Source organism: Psammomys obesus, unplaced genomic scaffold (genome assembly GCF_907164565.1).
Source record: "Psammomys obesus unplaced genomic scaffold, mPsaObe1.curated_primary_1811, whole genome shotgun sequence".
Classification (NCBI taxonomy): domain Eukaryota; kingdom Metazoa; phylum Chordata; class Mammalia; order Rodentia; family Muridae; genus Psammomys; species Psammomys obesus.
This window is the reverse complement of record NW_026585895.1, coordinates 51078151-51096542: the sequence shown is the minus strand read 5'-3', so window position 1 is coordinate 51096542 and position 18392 is coordinate 51078151. Positions and strand designations below refer to the sequence as shown.

Genomic DNA, 18392 nt, shown 5'->3' with positions numbered 1-18392 from the left:
GCTAATCCGCCCACGTGGACATCCTTGGGACCTGAGCTGAGACAGTTGGGCTAGTTTGTCACCACTGTCAGGCTGGTCTAGGCTTGTTCATGGAGCAGCTGGCAGGGTTCCAAAGCAACAAATGGAAAAGTGTCAGGTGCCCTGCAGCCTGAGCTCAGAACTGGCTCAGGGTCACCACATGGTGGCCACTCAGTAGAATCACAAGGATCACTGGCTGGGAAGAAGACCTGCTTCTGAGGGCAGGTACTGCCTGTCACCCTGACACAGACACAGGCCAGTGTCTGGAGAGAGCTTGGGAATGACACACAAGGAGGCCTGGCTTTATGGAGTCTGCATCTGCCCCAGAGCCAAGGCAAACACCTTTGTTCCTGTGGTCTTCTCAGTCTCAACGGAGAAAGAGTGGAGCCAAGTTCACTGCTCTAGAGAGCAGCATGAGCTCAGTGTTGATGTCTCTCTGGGCTTGAGTCTTGTGAGATGAGTGTGAATGAGAGAACTGTATCAGATGAAGCACCCGAGTGCAGGGGACGCTCAGTTGCTCAGTCACTGCCCATCTTGAGTTCTGGCTCTGGTCTTGTCCTACTTCTCATCCTCTGCTCAGGAGTAGAGCAGATGACTTCAGCCACCCAGTGCTCATCACCCCCTGGGAAAAGCTTAGATAGCTGATTGTAAAACTTGTGCAGGTTCCCAGTTTGGTTTTTGTCTGCTGTCTAGCTTTGTCTGGGCTTTGCAGTTCAATGATCAAAGCCTTCAGGAGGGCCTGGTAGTGTAGAATCTCCTTTCTCAAGTGCTCAGTAGTGCTGGGTATATGGGACAGGCCGAGTCACCTCTGCCCTACCACACAGATAGCTTGGTTCCTCAAACGGCACCTCTACCAACCCTCCACTGACCTCGCAGAACTTGGTTTTAGAAAATCCTGACCCTTGACTGTTATACACACACACACACACACACACACACACACACACACACACACACACACCCCCTTTGGAATCTCTTCTTATTCCTTCTGAACTGTTAACAGAGCACGGTAGGTGACCTGGGCTGTTTGCTACAGAATTGTAGACAGGGTCATTTTCTTAGTTTTGGGTCTGAGTGTATCACAGTTATGGAATGTTGAGGCATCTTACATGACTCTGCATTCTTAGCTCCAGCTCCAGAAAAGAGTCCAAGGGGCCACACTAAAAGGATATGCTGTTTAAATGAAAGGGAAGAGTCTCAAGTACCATGAATGACAGCTTAAACTCTTACAGTGTGTGTCAGCTGATAGGCAGAACCCTGTGGAGTGATCAGCTCTTCACACAGTCTCTGGTCATCTCTACAATCAGAGCAGGTGTGGGCTAGCTCCAAGAAGGATGGAAATGACTGGCCACATACCTGAGGGGCTCGTGGTTCAGTAGACATAGTCAGATAAGCTGAGAAAGCTGAGGCTAACGTGTAAATGACAGCAGGAGTCAAAGTCACAGAGACAGGGGAGAGGAAGGCATTGGTGGGTAGCTTAAAGGACAGTTGTGTCTGAGAGACAGATAACAAGAAAAGACAGTCAAACATGTTTCAAACCCAGGGCCTTGCTTCAGAGATATTGGCTAGGAAGCCCAGGAACCTTTCTGAAGAGCCATCTAGAACATAAGCAAAGGGACTGAGATCACAGGTCCAGAGAGCAGTGGCAGTATGCTATCCCAAGCAGACTCAGGAATACACCCAGGAAGAGCCAGGGCCCAGCCTTCCTTTGTTCAGCAGGGCCCTTTATGTTGGCTGAGCCTGGGAGTTAGTCCCTAGGTAGCCTACAGCCTGCCCACAGCCTCCCATGCTCTCCTGATGTAGGTATTGCTCCTGAAGACTTGAACAGCAGCCAGGAAAATTGTGTCTTCAGGGTCATTTAAACTTGCATGACAAGAAAGGTACTGAAAAAAATAAGAGGGAGACTAAAGCAAGAAAGATGGGAAGCCAGGAGCCGGCCTTTGCTGAGATCCAAGAGGCTACTGCCTGACCCTCTTTGACCATGGCCTCATTTTACCATGGGCCTGCCATGTACGTGTGCTTGAGATGTAGCCTCCTGGCCTTCCCCAAGCTGCCAAGCTACCTGAGCTTCAGGTGTGGTGCCAGGCACTTCTTCCTGTCCTAGACTCTCCCTCCCCCTGGCTTTCCAGGTTCTGCCAGCCTGTGGGCTACTTGGTGTGTCCTTGTTGTAGCTCAGCTATGGAACTGCCCAACTTCCTCCCACCTCTCTCTCTACCTGTGTCCTAGCCATCCGGTTGCGTGTCTCTTTTCTGCCCTGAATAATATGAGTTTGGTCCATATTTACATCGCCCTTGAGCAATAGTGACAGCATTGAGACCCAGTGACCACAAGGGTGCCCAGTCCCTCTGTGTATACTTGTGGAGAGGGCAGTAGAGGATCGCCTTTCCCTTTCCCCAGACGGTTTTATGTCTCCTTTCTTTACAGCACCCATTCTACGTGCTACCACCACCAAGAGAACTGTTGGGGTGCTAGACTGTTGCCAGGTTTCTTTCCCATCCAATTCTGGATAAGTAAAATAGGTAGCTGGTTTTACTTTGAGAGGTTATGTTTTTTGGTCTGTTGTTTTGTTTTGTTTTGTTTTGTTTTGTTTTGTTTTTTAAGATATATTTTATGTATATGAGTGCTTTATCTGAGTGTACCCCTGCAGACGAGAAGAGGGCATCAGATCTCAGTATAGATGGTTGTGAGCCACCATGTGGTTACTGGGAATTGAACTCAGAACCTCTAGAAGAGCAGGCAGTGCTCTAAACCACTGAGCCATCTCTCCAGCCCGAGAGAGGTTATGTTTAAATGCCCATAATGATGCTTATGACTTAAAACAAAAATCTTTGGGATATGAAAGCTAAGTGTAGCTGGGCAGTGGTGGTTCTTGCCTTTAATCTCAGTACTCAGGAGGCAGAGGTAGCTCTGAGTTCAAGGCTAGCCTGTTCTACAGAGCTGAGTTCTAGGACCCCCAGGGCTCCACAGAGAAAGCCTGTCTTGAACCCCCACCCATCCAAAAAATAGAAAGCTAAGTGTGCATCATCATAGTCCCCAGTGTTCTGGAAAGGGTTGTAAAGCAGCTGGTATCTCATTCTAGTTTCAGATAGTCCTTTCTTTCTCTGAGCAGTTGGATCCAGGTTTTTGGTGCATCACACATGTGTCCTTCACAGAAGACCCTGGTCTCATGTAAACACTTGGCTTCTACGCTGTGGCCATAGATACAGCCAAAGCCACCTCCTGAGATGTGCGACTGGCTCCTTACACCCTGTCAGTGTGCCTGTGTTTTGCCTGGCCAAAAGGTATACCTGAAAAATCACCCAAAAGCCATCACAGACACCATAGGCACACCACCTGGTCTAAAAACCAAACAGGAAATCGGGGGATGAAAGAGAGATAAAATAGAAGAATAAGGGTGGACAGGAAAGGATACAGCACATGATGGGGTGTGAGGACGGGCTCAGGCTGCTTGACATAACATAAGCAGCCCTTGCTGGTCCCATCCCATCTTGTCTTCACTCACTTCCTGGCCTAAGCAAGACCAAATCACACTGGCACATGAGAGAAAGGGATGTGGAGGTTAAGACCCAGTGACCCAGGGCCAGAGAGGCGGTGCTCAGAACCACGTCTCTCCTGGCCTGACTTCCTGGGTTTCCGTGAAAGGTTTCTTGCATTGTTAGCATCAAGAGGGTTTCCTGTATAGGGGAGAAAGTGCCTGTTTTGTGAAAAGCCACTACATAGACCTTTGTCTCACAGTCTGGAGTTTGGCAGCACAGTAGTCTACAAACCCAGATCTGATGTCCCAGGATCTCTAGCTATTTTTGTGCAGACTTCTGTCTACCGCTAGAGTCTGAGCTCCTAGCCAGTATGGAGAAGGTGATCAGTGAGTATTCACTCCTATCTCTTCTCTGTGATGGCTCCACAAACAGCATGTGTACCCCATGTTCATCACCACACAGCCCCAAGGTCCTTCCGGTGCTACAAAGCCTTCATGTTCCTCTCTCATATGCTGCCACAGTCACACCCTGCTTTGCTCCCCCAGTGTCCCACTTCTGTGGTAAAATGTTCCCATCCCCGCAGCACCAGGCCAACACTCACATGGTCTTCTGAGGCTCCAGCTGGCCCTTGAAGTAAGCCATGGTCCCTGCAGTAACTCACCTTATGCTTTTCTGCCGTTACACAAAGTCCCAGGCAGCCACAGGCCAGCACTGCCTGAGTGCACAGACAGGCTAGGCCCTGCTCAGCACCTCACTGTAAAACCTCCTAGAGTGGTAGGTGTGCCGTGCACACTAACACTCCCACCTAAAGAGAGCCCCAGTGTATAAGTTCCCAGCTCAGGGAAAGCAGGGACAGGACCAGGCTGCCTCACTATGCTGGGATGATGAGGGAGTGAAATATAGCCTGACTTGGGGCCAGAGGTCAGTGCTCCTTGACTTGAGGCTTTCACAAGCTGTGCTTCTGAAATAGCCACCAACCATCCACCCCGCTAGGATTCTAGGCTTACTGTTGTCTTCTGAGCCCTAGCATTTTAGCACGTCAGGCCTCTGGGACCAGCCCAGGACACAAGAGTATTACTGCAGCACCCTGCTGCATCTGACACCAGAGTGCAGCTTCTGGGAAGGTCATGTGTCATAACCCCAAGGGCGCTGCTCCATACAGGTGGCTGTTGCCTTTCTTCACTCGTCACGCTGCCTGACCTTTCTTACAAATCTGTGACGGAGTGTTTTTTCCTACTCAGGATATGGAGACACCAAAGCAAAGAAGCTAAGTCATCTGCTTGTGGTGTCAAACTAGAATCAGGGTTAGAACCCAGATCCCCTTCATGAAAAATAAAGCATTAAGTTGGCCTTTGTAAGGTATTTCACAGCCAAATAAATACTGAGATCTAGTGTAGCTGATCAGAGATGCCTCTTGGCTGGCCTTGGCAGCATGTGTATGTGTGTCCTGCATATTGTGAAGCATTGCTGAAGATAGCTACCAGGTCTAAAGAGTTCTAAAGATAGGTTAGAGGTGGCCAAGTTGCCAAAGCCTCAAGCACATGAGAATAGTTCTATCGGATTGCTGGATGAATGCAGCTCCCTTCTAGTCTGTATTACATCTTTCTTAGAGCTGAGGACCCTCAGGTTGCCTAGTGAGCACTCAGTACTCTGAGGTGCACTGGGGCTTGGGAGGCCATGTTGGGGGACTTCTGTGCCATGGTTGCAGGAAAGTGTCACAGGAGTGACTTTGTCTATATTTACATCCAATCTACTTATCCAGAACTCATGCAGACAAATTCTTTGTTGTTGTTGTTGTTTCAGAGTTTTCAAATAGTTTTTCAAAATAAATGCATCAAGAAGTTTGTTTTAACAGGGAGAGGGTGTTTGGACATGGTGTGATGCTAATGTCACCCTTCTTGGTAAGATCAATGCTTCTGTCACTCTCAGATCATCTACCACTAGGCTTTGAAGCATTTGTAATTTGCAAAATGTAGTTCCTGTAATGAGCAGAAGAGCCTCAAACAAGAGAACTGCCCTTAGATAAGACAACCCCAAGATGGACATTGGTAAATGGGATGATGGTAGCAGGAAAAAAGACAAGAGACACAAGGGAAGGTGGGAAGCAATGTTACCCAGGACCCTCCCTGCCCAGCACCCTGGGCATGCTCATATCTCAACTCCAAAGGAGCCATCGCCATCTCCTTAGGTGACTGTGGGGTGCTTTGTAGCAGCTGAAGCTTGGCTTCCTACGTAGCCTGCTGCTGCTGGCTCTGCTGTTGGCCACCCCTGCTGAAGTCACTGTTCTCTGGGCCCAGGCCAGTGCTGAGCATAGCACCCAGGGAGAGGCCAAGGAAAGACTCACAAGTCAAGAAAACACCTTCTTGTGCCTGTGTTTAGTGGCCTTTAAAAAAGCAGCTGTGCAGTGGCTTGTCCTATTTCTTTCTCTTTGTCTGTTTTTTTGACACAGGGTTTCTCTCTGTAGCCCTGGCTGCCCTGGAACTCGCTCTGTGGACCAGGCTGTCTTCGAACTCGGAGATCTGCCTGCCTCTGCCTCTCAAGTCCTGAGACTAAAGGCGTGTGCCACCACCATCCTACTCACATATTTTGAGAGCATTCAAAACCTAGACATCCTGTGCGTGTTTGTTGCAGGGAAGACCTATCTCTGCAGACTTCCCTGACACTCAGAAGCACAGCATTAGTTATCATCATGGCCTCCTTTTCCTGTCAGCTAGCTGGGAGCTCTGCAGGGCTGGATCAGATCCCTCACTACTGATGTGCAGGCTGCCTTTCACACCCTAGCAGGCTGGCCACCAGAGGAATTAAGCAGAGTAGCTGGGAAATACGCTGTCCTGCTTTCCTGCCAAGGCAGCACAGGCCTGGTCTCCTGGTTTTTTATGCCAGGACTAACAGAGAGAAAGTGTCACTGGCGCTTGACCAGTATCAGGTGGCTCTGCCTTAATGAATTGGCTACAAGCAAACAGAGTTTTGCCCATCAGCCTCCACTATCTTTTTCTCTGCAAAAAATGCAGTTGTTTTTCCAGGCATATCTTTTCAGAAAAGCCATCTGCTGCTTCCGTCTTTTCTACCTGATAGTGAGGGCTCTGCTCTCTGCAACCATCCCTGGCTTGCATGTCCTGCCCAGCATCAAACAGTGCTTGGCTAAGGACCGACCCTCCTGAGCAGATCAGAACAGATAGGTGAAGGCCAATTTCTCAGATCCCAGTGTTATACAGGCCAACCTGTGTCACCCCACCACCAGCAGGATGTTAGGGAGGTGGTCTCTGTCCCTTCAGTCAGAAAGACCGCAGCAGCATTTCCTGTCAGTTTAATGAGGTGACCCACACCAGCACTCTGAGCGTCACTGCCCAGGTCCTCAGGTGTCCCTTGATACTCTTCTACACTGGAGCCAGAGCCTCTCTCCTAGTGCTCATTTACTCTAGCACCACTATATCCCCTGGAAGTGTGCAGCTCTCAGACCGAAGCCCTGAGTGTTCTAGATCATCAATCCAAACAGCCTCTCTCAGGCTATAAATACAAATTCCTGCTGCATAAGGATCTCCGAGGCAAAACCAAGCGCTCCCCAGATCCAAAATAGACTGCAGGCTGCCGTTGGGCGGAGGCTGTGAGATGGCCATCTGTGTGCCCTTCTCCTAGCCCTGAGATGAGCATGAAGCTGAAGGGCCTGACAGATCCAGGGCTCTGTGGAAACAGTGTGATCTTGAGCTCAGGCCCCAGCATAGTGTCTGGAAATCAGGAGAGCCACCCAGGGCAGCCCAGGGCCAGCAGTGCTTTATGATGATTGGAGAGCCTGCCCTGGCACCTCCAGACCTTGGAAAGGTACTTTTCAAGCTTGGCTCTTGTCCCAGCATGACTGCATAACTGGAGTGCCTGAGCAGGCCCCTTTGTCTCAGAAACTGCTCCTGCGTCTTCCTTTCCATTGGTTCCTCCCCACTCACAGCTGAGATGCAGCCATGGGCCTGACAATGTCTAGATATGGTAATTAATAATAGAATCAGACATGTGTGACACACCTATCACCCCAGCTGATGGGAAGGGTGAAGCTGGAGAAGTATAAGTTCCAGCCCAGCCTGAGCAACATAGCAAGGGATCCTTTCTCAAAAAAATTAAAACTGGGGCCGGAGAGATGGTTCACAGCTTAAGAGCGCTGGCTGTTCTTCCAAAGGTCCTGAGTTCAAGTGCCAGCAACCACATGGTGACTCGTAATCATTTATAGTGAGATCTGGTGCCCTCTTCTGACCTGAAAAGGCACAAATGCAGGCAGAATGCTGTATAAATATTAAGTAAATAAATCTTTAAAAAAAAAAAAAAAAACGGCTGGAGAGATGGCTCAGCAGTTAAGAGCACTTGTTCTTGTAGAGGTCCTGGGTTAAAATCCCAACACCCACGTGGTAGCTCACAACTGTCCATAACTCTAGTCATAGGGGATCCAACACCCTCTTCTGGCCTCTGCAGGCAAACACTCATACACATAAAATAAATAAAATCTCAAAAAAGTGCATGCAACTATTTAAAATATCTATTTAAAATAAATAGATAAATAAATAAAAACCGTATCTAGAGGTGGTAGTACACAGCTACACTCATGAGACAAGACAGCTCAGCAGTAGCCAGGCATGGAGGCTCATGGGAACACATGGGAGGCTGGGATTAAAGGAGGCAGACAGATCTCTGTGAGTTCCAGACAAGTCTGGTCTGCATAGTGAGTTCCATCCAGGTCATCAAAGACTACATAATGAAACCCTGTCTCCCCAACCCTGCACCTCAAAAAAAGATGGCTCATCAGATAAACGTACATGTTACCAAGCCTGATGACTTGGGTTGCATCCCCAGGACCTACATGGTAGAAGGAGAGAACCAATTCTGACCTCCACAGATATTCCGTGGCATGCTCATACTTAACACACATGCATAAGTAAATGAAATTTTTAATTTTAAAAAGTATAATAAGTCTATTCCTAAGCATCTGTTGGTCCAGCAAACTGTGTTGCTTCCTGTGAGGAATCACAGTCCTAGCATTTAGAGTGATTTCTACTCTGTTCTTGGGGGCAGAAGAGGACAGGGCAAGTGATGGGAGCCCTGCTGGATATCCACACCAGTCCCTCCTGAGAGCAGACTCCTTGAGGTCCATGCCTGGATTATGCTGCTGCTCAGTTTGTGGCCTCAAGGTACAAAGCTTCTGTTGGGCCTTTTGTACCAGCCATGCTAAGAACTGACAGGAGATTGTCACACTGATTGGCTACAACTGTCCTTTAAGAGAAGGTTTTTCCTTTTCACCCTTTTGGCAGTAGGGGATGGAGTGGGGAGTGTTTGTCTTTTTGAGACAGGGTCTGTCTATATAGCCCTGCGTGTCCTGGAACTCACTCTGTAGATTATGCTGTCCTGAAACTCACAGAGATCTGCCTGCCTCTGCCTCTTGAGTGCTGAGATTAAAGATGTGTGCCACCATGCCTGACACAATAAATGTGTAGTCCAGGCTGGCCTCAAACTCGTGATCCTCCTACTTCTACCTCCTTTAGTAAATCTAATTGGCATGCATAACCACAACTAGCTCACCTCATTTTAAAGATAAAGAGACTGATCCACAAGAACTTTATTTGTCCAAAGTCACACAGATGGAAGAGTAACACTTTGTGGATACCCTGTATAGGGGGAGGAAGGTCAGAGGCTCTGCAGCCTGTGTTGAGACTCACAGCTGACCCAGAATCAAAGAGAATGAGGCCAGCATAACCTTCAAAGGCCTCCCTCTAGGTCCCTCAGCATTATGGAACAGCACCACCAGCTGGAAGCAAGGTTCTGATTCAAACACAAACATCTCCATTCAGTTTGAAACTTTGTTTCTTCTTCCTTCCTCTATTTCCATGGGTTCTGAAAATCCTGTACCACAGAGAAAGTACTGAACCCTGTGTGAGCTGAGTGTACATTTCAGTTGGCACCTATGATGGGCATATGAGGCTGGCAGGAATTCCAGGTGTCCCCTTCTCACACTGTACTCCCAGGTCCTGTGCCTGTTAGCAGTGTATTGGCAAGTGTCTTGCAGGTATGATGGCATTACACAATCCTCAGCTCAAGGACTTGGAACATGGTCCTTGGGCCTAAGAAGCTATGAAGACTTGGGAACATCTCTCAGTCTGCCATCTGACTTTTCTGTCAAATGAGAAATTGGAGGAGTCATGCCTGTAGCTCTTGGGTGACATCAGAAGGGTTGTGAAATCACTGCATTTGTTAAAAATTACAAAGAGCAAGGATGGTGGGGGTTGGAGGATCAGATCAGAGAAACCGTTAGTTTCTGCAGCTCCTGTCCGTCTCGAAAACAGCTTGAGATACATTCAGTATTTAAAAGATGGTATGTTTGTCTTTTAAGGGGTAAGCCAGAATAGTCCAAAAGATCCCAAGTGTTCAGCCCTGGCGTCCCTGAAAGGTGAGGTGATGGTAGAGGTTTGTTTCTACAAAACAAAAGCACAAAGCAAAAGCACATGTGGTTCTGAGCATGGAAAGAGGGAGGGATGTCCCGTCCTTGGACACCAGAAATCCACCGTCCACATCCTGCTGTTCAGATAGTGTTGGTCAGTTTCCATCCTAAAGGTCCCTTTTTGGAAGCAGTGTAGGCACGGGAGTCTGTAAAAGGGGTTGCCTGGCATGGCCAACAGCCCCCACTAGGAAAGATAAAACAGATCAGCAGTGCTGAGCCACCGTTAACCTAACCACCTTTTCTCTTGTCTGTTTTCTCCTTCCCACATTCTTGTTTGTGTTTTCTGCCTGGGTTCTGTAGTACAAATCTGTGTTTAGGTCTTACTCCCAGGACTTCATGCCTCACCACCAAGCCTCCGTCCAACCTTTCCTTCCGCCTACCTCCTCTTCCTCTCCACATTTCCCATCTGTCCACGCGTCCCAGAGCTCGGACTTAGCGGTGCCCACCGTAAGCAGTCCACCTCCCAGCACCGTGGACGGGCCTCTCTCATCTTCTCAGGACAGCAGCTTTCATGGGAACCCTGTCCGCCTTCCTTCCGAAACCTCTTTCACTGACTCGGTGAGCACTCAGCATACATATGTCTGCACACTGGCCTGCAGGATTTTAGAAAAAATGATGCTGCTCACAAAGGGCCTTGTCCTCCCTCCTGAGGCCCAGTCTGCTGCTGCTGTGAGCCCACTCAAGGCATGACTGGATTGGCAGCCATGGGGGCCTTGGATGTAGTAGTGATCTGCCTGTTTCCAGGGCAGAAATCAAATCTTTTATATAGATTTTCCACCACACTGGGAGTTGGGCTAGTGTCCATTTAGAACAGTAAGTTGTCACAAGGATAAGATATGAGCTTTCTGGTTTATGTCTGTGGAAGGGTCCAGACTCTCATGGAGTGGAAGAGACAGAGGTAAGGTTGCTTGTAGGGCCCATGCAAGAGCCCCTGTGCTTTATCAGAACACAGGGAAGAACTACATTATAGAGTGGAGGGGACAGATAGATGGGCAAAGGGGGTCTATCAGGCAGAGACATTTCTTCGTATCTTGACTTGTCCAGTATGTTGCTTCTTGCCCCTGCTCTGGGGGTGCTGGCAGGCCCTGCTACAAATGAAGCAACTTTGTGGGAGTTTGCAGAATGGTTCTAAGCACTTTGGAGAGAAGATCCAGCAGGAGCCTGGGGCCTGGCTAGCCCAGGGGCAAGAGGTAGTGAGAGGGCTTTGCCCTCAGCACTGGGGAAACACTTCCCAGGGATAACTTATGAAATTACTTTCTAATTCAGGCCTGTCCTTCAGCTGCTCTCTCTAAGCTGTGGAGCTGACCAGAGGGCCTGGCCCATTTCTTTCCTTTTACCCTGTCTCCCCCTAGAGTGAATACGCCACCAGTGAGGAAGCTGGTGGCGGTGAATATGTCAATTTGTACTCCTCTGGCCAGACCAGCGAGGAGCTGGCTCTCTCTCGAGGAGTAAGTAACCTCGGGTGGGTGGCCTTCTGCATGGGCGGCACTGCCTCCAAAGGTCGCTTTCCTTGCAGCTGCTTTTACTGGCTGAGCCCGTGTAAGCCTGCTGGGAGCCAGCCCATCTATGGGAGAGAATATGGCTTCCACGTAGAGGTCTGCCCTGCTTTTGCTTCTGTGAATGTGGCACTTTTCAGAGCCTGGCTTGAGTGAACCCACTGGACCCTGGCCACAGCCCCAGCTACTCCCTGGAATTTCTTCTATTCATCCTACTAGTGCTGATGCCCTCCTCCAAGAGATGCTTTTACTCCTGCCCTTCAGTTCCTCCCAGCATGACCCACTGCCCTCCACTGCTCCCAAGGAAGCAGGGCAAGTGCTAGGAGCCCTACTGGATATCCACACTAGTCCCTCCTGAGAGCAGACTCCTTGAGGTCCATGCCTGGATTGTGCTGCTGCTCAGCTTGTACCCTCAAGGTGCAAAGCTTCTGTTGAGCAGGTGGCTTTCCAAGTTTGGCTTCAGCAAAATGGAGGGAAATTGAGATGCTTTAGAGGTCACTATCCCTGTGAGACCAAATGAGAAGTTTCTCTAGGAGATGAGGTCAGAGGTCACTGTCCCCAGGAGACTGAATGAGAAGTTCTAGGCAATGAGGTCAGGTCTTCAAGGACTAGAATCTCCACCATGGATCTGCACTAGCAAGCCCAGCCTAACATCATGACCATCCATATGAATAGCCATGCTGGGGAGTCCCTAGGGCTTTCAGATGTCCATGCTAAGGCAGCCGCCCCCACACCAGGTGTCAGCAGAGCACAAGCTTTCTCTCCATGTGATTTGGTACTGTTTGTGAGAGCTGGTGACCTGTGTCACCAGCATCATCCACCTCCGAGTATACTTTAGGGAGTTGGTGCCCAGGCCCCATGGCCCTCCCTCTGCCAGTGGGCATCCTACAGTGCCAGCCCCACTGTGGTGTGTGTTCTCCCTGCTGATAGTCCCTGTACTCACAAGGCCCTTCTTCGCTACTACCGCCATGACAGCCCAGGGACACTGGATTATACTGTCAGTGGACGTGGAGGCAGCAAGTCTGCCCAAGGGAGTTCACATCTGCATGTCTGAGCACCTGGACTCCTTGAAACTGTCACCAGTTAAGCATCGTGACTCTGTAGGAAGTCAGGGAATTTGGGGGACAGTGGTGAAAAATACAAACTTTGGAGGCAGATAGCCTCCAGAGGGTTCAAATCTACTGTCTGTCATTTGACTTCCTTGTATTCAGTTTCTGTAGGGAGTGGAGGGATGGTGGTGGTCACTTATTGATAAGAATGAAGAAGTGGGGTGCAGAGCACTCAGCATAGCACCCCACACTCAGAGAGAAGCACCTGTGACTTCCTTCAGGAAGTGGATATGGTGTGTGGACCCAAGCTGACAGGTGACAGGAATGGCACCTCCATTCTCAAAGGCAGGTGTTGGTCTCCAGAGGGCTTGTGTTTCTGGTAATTAAATCCATTCATCATTAATTTGTTCCCACCTCCAGCTGCTCCATAGTGCTAAGAAAACAGATTGCCCCAGCATGGGCTGCCTGTCCAACATCCCCCTCCCCCACATTCCTTCTCTTTGCAGGAACCACCATCTGGGAAAGACGGGCATCCCAGAGATCCCTCGGTCAGTGCATCTGGGAAGGACAGCAGAGAAAATGGGGAGAGGTAAGAAGTGAGCAGGAAGTGTCTAGGACCCAGGAACAGTGGCCTTCTCCTCCTTTCCCCTCCTCCTCCTCCTTCTTCAGACAGGGTTTCTCCGTGTAGCCCTGGCTGTCCTGGACTTGCTTTGTAGACCAGGCTGGCCTCAAACTCACAGAAATCTGCCTGCCTCTGCCTCCCCAAGTGCTAGGATTAAAGGCGTGTGCTACCACACCTGGTAATTTTGGTTTCTTCTAACTTGAGGTCACATAGGAAGTGTAAAAGAAGTTCCCACCCACAAACTTGTCGTTGTGGGCATTTCTAGTTATGTTTTGTTGCTAAGCCATTTTGAAAGAGGTTTACAAGTGTTGTGACCCTAAGCCCACAGTAACTATCATACCTCTTCTGACAAGTGGATAGTGACCCAGTATCACTCTCACACTCGTGTCATCTGGAAAGCAAACCCAGAAATCAGTCTCCCTACCCCCTCCCCAGGATTGAACTAAGGCCTCACAGGTGCTAGATGAATGTTTTACCACCGAGCCACAGCCCTTCCCCCTAAGAGGATCTTATATCATTTTTGGGTTTTATGACCCAAAGATTTGCAGTGCCTTTACACACCTTGTCCCTTCCCTCATTCCCAGTGCGAGTCGGGCTTGCAGAAAGGTAGCTGATTCCCTAAACCACTTAGTGCATCTGAAGGAGCTGCCAGTGAGCACAATCCTGTGTCAGGCCAGTCGGTCTTTTTAAGGATTGACCTTCAGCAATTTGTGTTTTGTTTTGTGTTGTTAAGATATATTTATTTATTATTTATTATACAGCATTCTGCCTGCACATGAGAAGAGGGCACCAGATCTCACTATAGGTGGTTATGAGCCACCATGTGTTTGCTGGGAATTGAACTCAGGACCTTTGGAAGAGCAGCCAGTGTTCTTAACCTCTGAGCCATCCCTCCAGCCCCAGTCTGAATTGTTTTAAAAAGACAAAGACTGCAAGCTATTTGGATAGGCCTATGGGACAGCCACCTCCATCTTGGCTGCTCTTGGATTCTCACTGACATAAGTCTGATGGCACCCCCAAGTGTTACTATACCACTTGGCCAGAAAGGCTTATGTATGCCAAGCAAAATCAGCCTGTGGATTTGTCACTTGGCTTGCTTCACTGGAATTAGGGGTCACATTCAGAGTTGATGTTCAGTCCTGAGGGAAGACTCTCCTAAGAGCTACTCTCAGAACTCAGCAGATTTCTGACAGTGAGATGGGCAGAAAGATGAGTACACTGGGGATCAGAGAGAGCTCCTGGGACGCTGTCTGCCTTGCATAAAGGTCACGCCATCAGCTGGCCTTCTAAGGTAGCAGCAGGCATGACTCTCTCCAAGCCTGGGGTATTGGCACTAGCCCATCATGATCTTACTGAGGGCACAGAGTCCTGCAGCTCAGCTACAGAGAAAATGTACCCTGAAGGCTGGGCAAGAGGCACAGTGGATAAAGGTGCTGCTGCCAAGGTGGGTCTGCTGGAAGGAGAAAACGGATTTGTCCAGAACAAGGGCCTTCCCTCTTGTTTCAGTGTGATGGCTGCCTGTTTTAAAAGCCATCTCTTAGATTGAGCACTTGACAACACGAGGCCGAATCTGCTGGGTCACAGCATTTTCTTACTACTAAGCAGATCTGTAGAGTTTGGGCCCTGAGAAAGGCTTATGGGTAGCATGGAGGAGCAGGTAGCTTCACTTCCCTTCAAGTGCTGCCCCTGTATGTGAGATGGGGCTGAGCAAGCAATGGCTGAAACCATTGCAGATAGGTCAGGGGACCATTTTCACTCAACAGCCTAGTTCTTTTCTCTAAGGTGCAGAGAAAAGTGTTCCCAGGCAGACCCAGGAACTAGTTGTTACCCTGGCTCTGTCCGCCACTGCAGCGTCATCTTATAGTTGCCATTCAGTGCTTGTCTATGAACGGCCTTACATCCTGGCCTATACTTAGACCAATGTCTTAGTTACTTTTTCGGTTACCACATTGGCAGTAACCTAAGGGAAAGGGTTGGTTTTGGTTCACAGTTCGGTGTTATGGTCTGTAGTGATAAAAGTCACCACAGCAGGAACTTGGGCAACTGGTCACTGCATCCAGTCAAGTAGCAGAGAGCAACGAATGCTGGGTCTCAGCTTGCTCTCTCCTTTTTAGAGAGTCCAGGACCTCAGCCCAAGGAATGGTGCCACCCATGGTGAGTGGGTCTTCCCACCTCACCTAACCTAATCAGACACTCGCAGAGTCGGTCTCCTTAAGTTAACAATTATGGTTATCTGTCACTTTTATTGCCTCAGCCTGCGAGCCTCCACGGACTGGAGAACCTGGGGCATGGCTGATACTTTCAACCCCAACCACTTCTTCCCCAGATCCCCAAAGTCACTGGATGCTCTGGAGTCAGCCCAGTCAGAAGAGGAAGTGGATGAACTGTCCCTCATTGACCACAATGAAATTATGTCCAGACTGACACTCAAGCAAGAGGTAAGGGTTCCACAGACCTCTATCTTATAACCATCAAGCAAGAGGGAAGGGAGGGTAGAGAAATGTAGCTTTGGGTGCTCCAATGGGGAGACCTCGGCTCTTGGGGTTCCAGGGGAAAGCTCACTGTCCCTCTCTTGCCATTTCCCCAAAGTGAACTTGGCCCCTGCAGAGCCTCACGTAGGTAGTTCTGAGGGCAGTGTTCAGTGTAGCCTACATAGGAAGCCCTCAGCAGTGTGAGCCATGTATGTGCTATTGATAACACAGCCCCTCCCCCTCCTGGTCTCTGCCTGTAAAGAAAACTGGTACCTAAGCTGGCCAGTAATGAATGGTGCACGCCTTTAATCTCAGCACTTGGGAGACAGAGGCAGATGGATCTCTATGAATTTGAGGCCAGCCTGGTCTATAGAGTAAGTTCCAGGACAGCCAAGGCTACATAGAGAAACCCTGTCTCGAAAAAAAGAAAACTGGGGCCTAGACGCTGAGCTGTGCCTTTTTGTGAGGAGCCCTGTTGATAAGAATAACACCCAGCCATGTGAAAGAGGAAGAAGGCTGGGCCCAAGAGCCTTGTCTCTTTGTACATTTATAGAAACTTAGGGTTTACTTGAACATCTTCAGCCCTGAATAGCTGTGCATCTGGGAACTGATTTGATGGTTGTAACATACAGACGTAGGACAGGTACTGTGTTATGTATGCTCCTGGGCCAGCCTGAGTGGATTCCTACCAACCCAGAAAGACATCAGCACTTCAGGTCATTGGGCTGCAGGTAGGCAGAGCCTCTGCAGAAAGAAAAGCTAAATTCCTTCTGGAAAATCAGATCATAAATGTAGCCAACCTGTTTAAGTTAGAAAATCCAGAGCACTCAGACCCCTGGAGTCCAGATGAAAATGGATGCATATAGGATATTGGCTCTGTGTCCCTCAGAGTCACAGTGATTCCATTTCCAGCCCTACCTACAGCTCTGTCACTAGACCAGATCAAAGCTTGTTTGACTATGGGAATAGAGTTGGTCTCCCACTAGCAGGCTAGGTTTGGTTGCCATGTAAGTATCAGATGTCACAAGTAGTCTTGGGATGTTTTACACTCTTCTAGAGAAGTTCCCAGAAAAACCTGTGGGATGATGCATTCCCACAGATGAACCCTACTTCCACCTTGAAAAGGGCCTAAGCTCAAAGGTGGCTTGCTGCAGGTGGGGAGCAGAAACATGCTTGGACACCATCTTCCTATCTCCCGGGCTAAGAAGCTGCCTCTCTCCTCTGGAATCTTACCTTTCAGTATGAGCCAGGAGGTAGAGGTGAGGTTGAAACCATAGTGCCCTGACCCCATGTGGCCTCAGGAAGGTGATGTACCCTGGTGCTCACAATATATGGACAGCTTCCTTGGTGCCCAATGTCGTGTAAGAGTGCTGACCAGTATCCATCTACAAAGTCTGTGGCAGCAGGTGGGCCGCAGAGGCTGTCTGGTGGATACAGTGCTGCCTGCTGCTGCTGAGCTGAGGACAGAGGAAGGGACTCAGGGTCCCTGAACCATGGTGAGTTTGTCCCCTCAGCCTTGCTTCATGCTCTTTTTACCCCAGGGTGACGATGGGCCAGATGTTCGCGGAGGTTCGGGAGACATCTTACTGGTCCATGCTACTGAGACAGACAGAAAAGGTATGGCAGCTTTCACTGTTCTGGTTTTGTGTCCCATCAAAGGCATCACATGACCCTACCCAACTGTCACCTCTATGGCAAACACTGTGACTGGGTTGGACTTTGGGCTTATGGTACCAGGTCAGAGGAGGGAGAGGCCACCTCAGGAGACCCTGTCAAAGTTCCACCTGGGCATGTCCTCTCTTGGAGCAAGGTGACCTTGGCCCTATCGGCATCCTGAGGGTAAGCACAGTCCTAGGTACCTGGTGTGTGCTCCAAGGACAGCCCACTGGATAAGGACACGTTCAACAGTGGTGTTAAAGCTAAAGCAGCCATAGTGGCATACCTATAATCCTGGCACTCAAAAGCTACAGGGGAGTCTGGATTCAGAGTCAACTAGGGCCACATAGCAAGACCTTTTCAAAGAAAGAAAGAAGGGAGGAAAAAAAAAAGCCTTTTACGATAGCACATGGCCAGTCTCTTCTACCTTTCCATTTATTAAGTCCTTCTTTTCTACAATGTATTTAGTTTACGTAGACAACTAAGTTTCTAGGAACAAACTTTGTTGTCCAAGAGCTGCCCCAACCTTGCCATCCCCTCTGCATTCTGATATCTGAGAGGGCTGAGCAGCATGGGCCGTCTCTTTACCTGGAAGCACTTGTTAAATGTGCCCTACTAGCAGAAGCACTGCCCATCCCATCAAGAGCCTGGGCCTCCCTGGAGTTTGCCTCAGAGGAAGGTGCCAATGACCCAGATCAAGCAAAACCTCCCTCTGCCCTGCCTCTTCCCAGTCATTTTCTTACTTTTCTTTTCTTTTTTGAGACAGGGTATGTGTTCCAGGGGGCCTCTTTCTACATAATTTTTAAAGGACTTAAAAAGGGGCAAAGCATGCCCACACATGCTTTTAATCTGAGGATTTGGGAGGCAGGTGGATCTGTGAGATTCCAGGCTGTCTGGAAAGATCATTGTCACAAAATAACAAAAAAAGGAGTTAGGGATATGGCTCAGTGATACAACACTTGCCTAGCCATTAATCAATCTCCAGCACTGGTGGGGGGGGGGGGGAAGAGAGAAAAAAAAAATACTGAAAAGTTGATTAAGCTATGGGTGAACTCACTCTTGACTTAAAACCCTAACCAAATCAAGTGTGTGTGTGTGTGTGTGTGTGTGTGTGTGTGTGTGTGTGTGTGTG

The 18392-nt window shown here is 49.1% G+C and overlaps 1 protein-coding gene across 1 annotated transcript in view; it reads left to right on the top strand.

The window, feature by feature from the left end:
* Rapgef1 (Rap guanine nucleotide exchange factor 1) overlaps positions 1–18392 on the top strand; it is a 114291-nt gene that overhangs the window by 85371 nt on the left and 10528 nt on the right. Inside the window, exons 13-17 of the mRNA XM_055600073.1 lie at positions 10267–10524; positions 11319–11414; positions 13018–13100; positions 15460–15571; positions 17146–17221. Of these exons, the coding sequence (XP_055456048.1) occupies positions 10267–10524; positions 11319–11414; positions 13018–13100; positions 15460–15571; positions 17146–17221 (625 nt within the window). The remainder of the gene's footprint in view (positions 1–10266; positions 10525–11318; positions 11415–13017; positions 13101–15459; positions 15572–17145; positions 17222–18392) is intronic.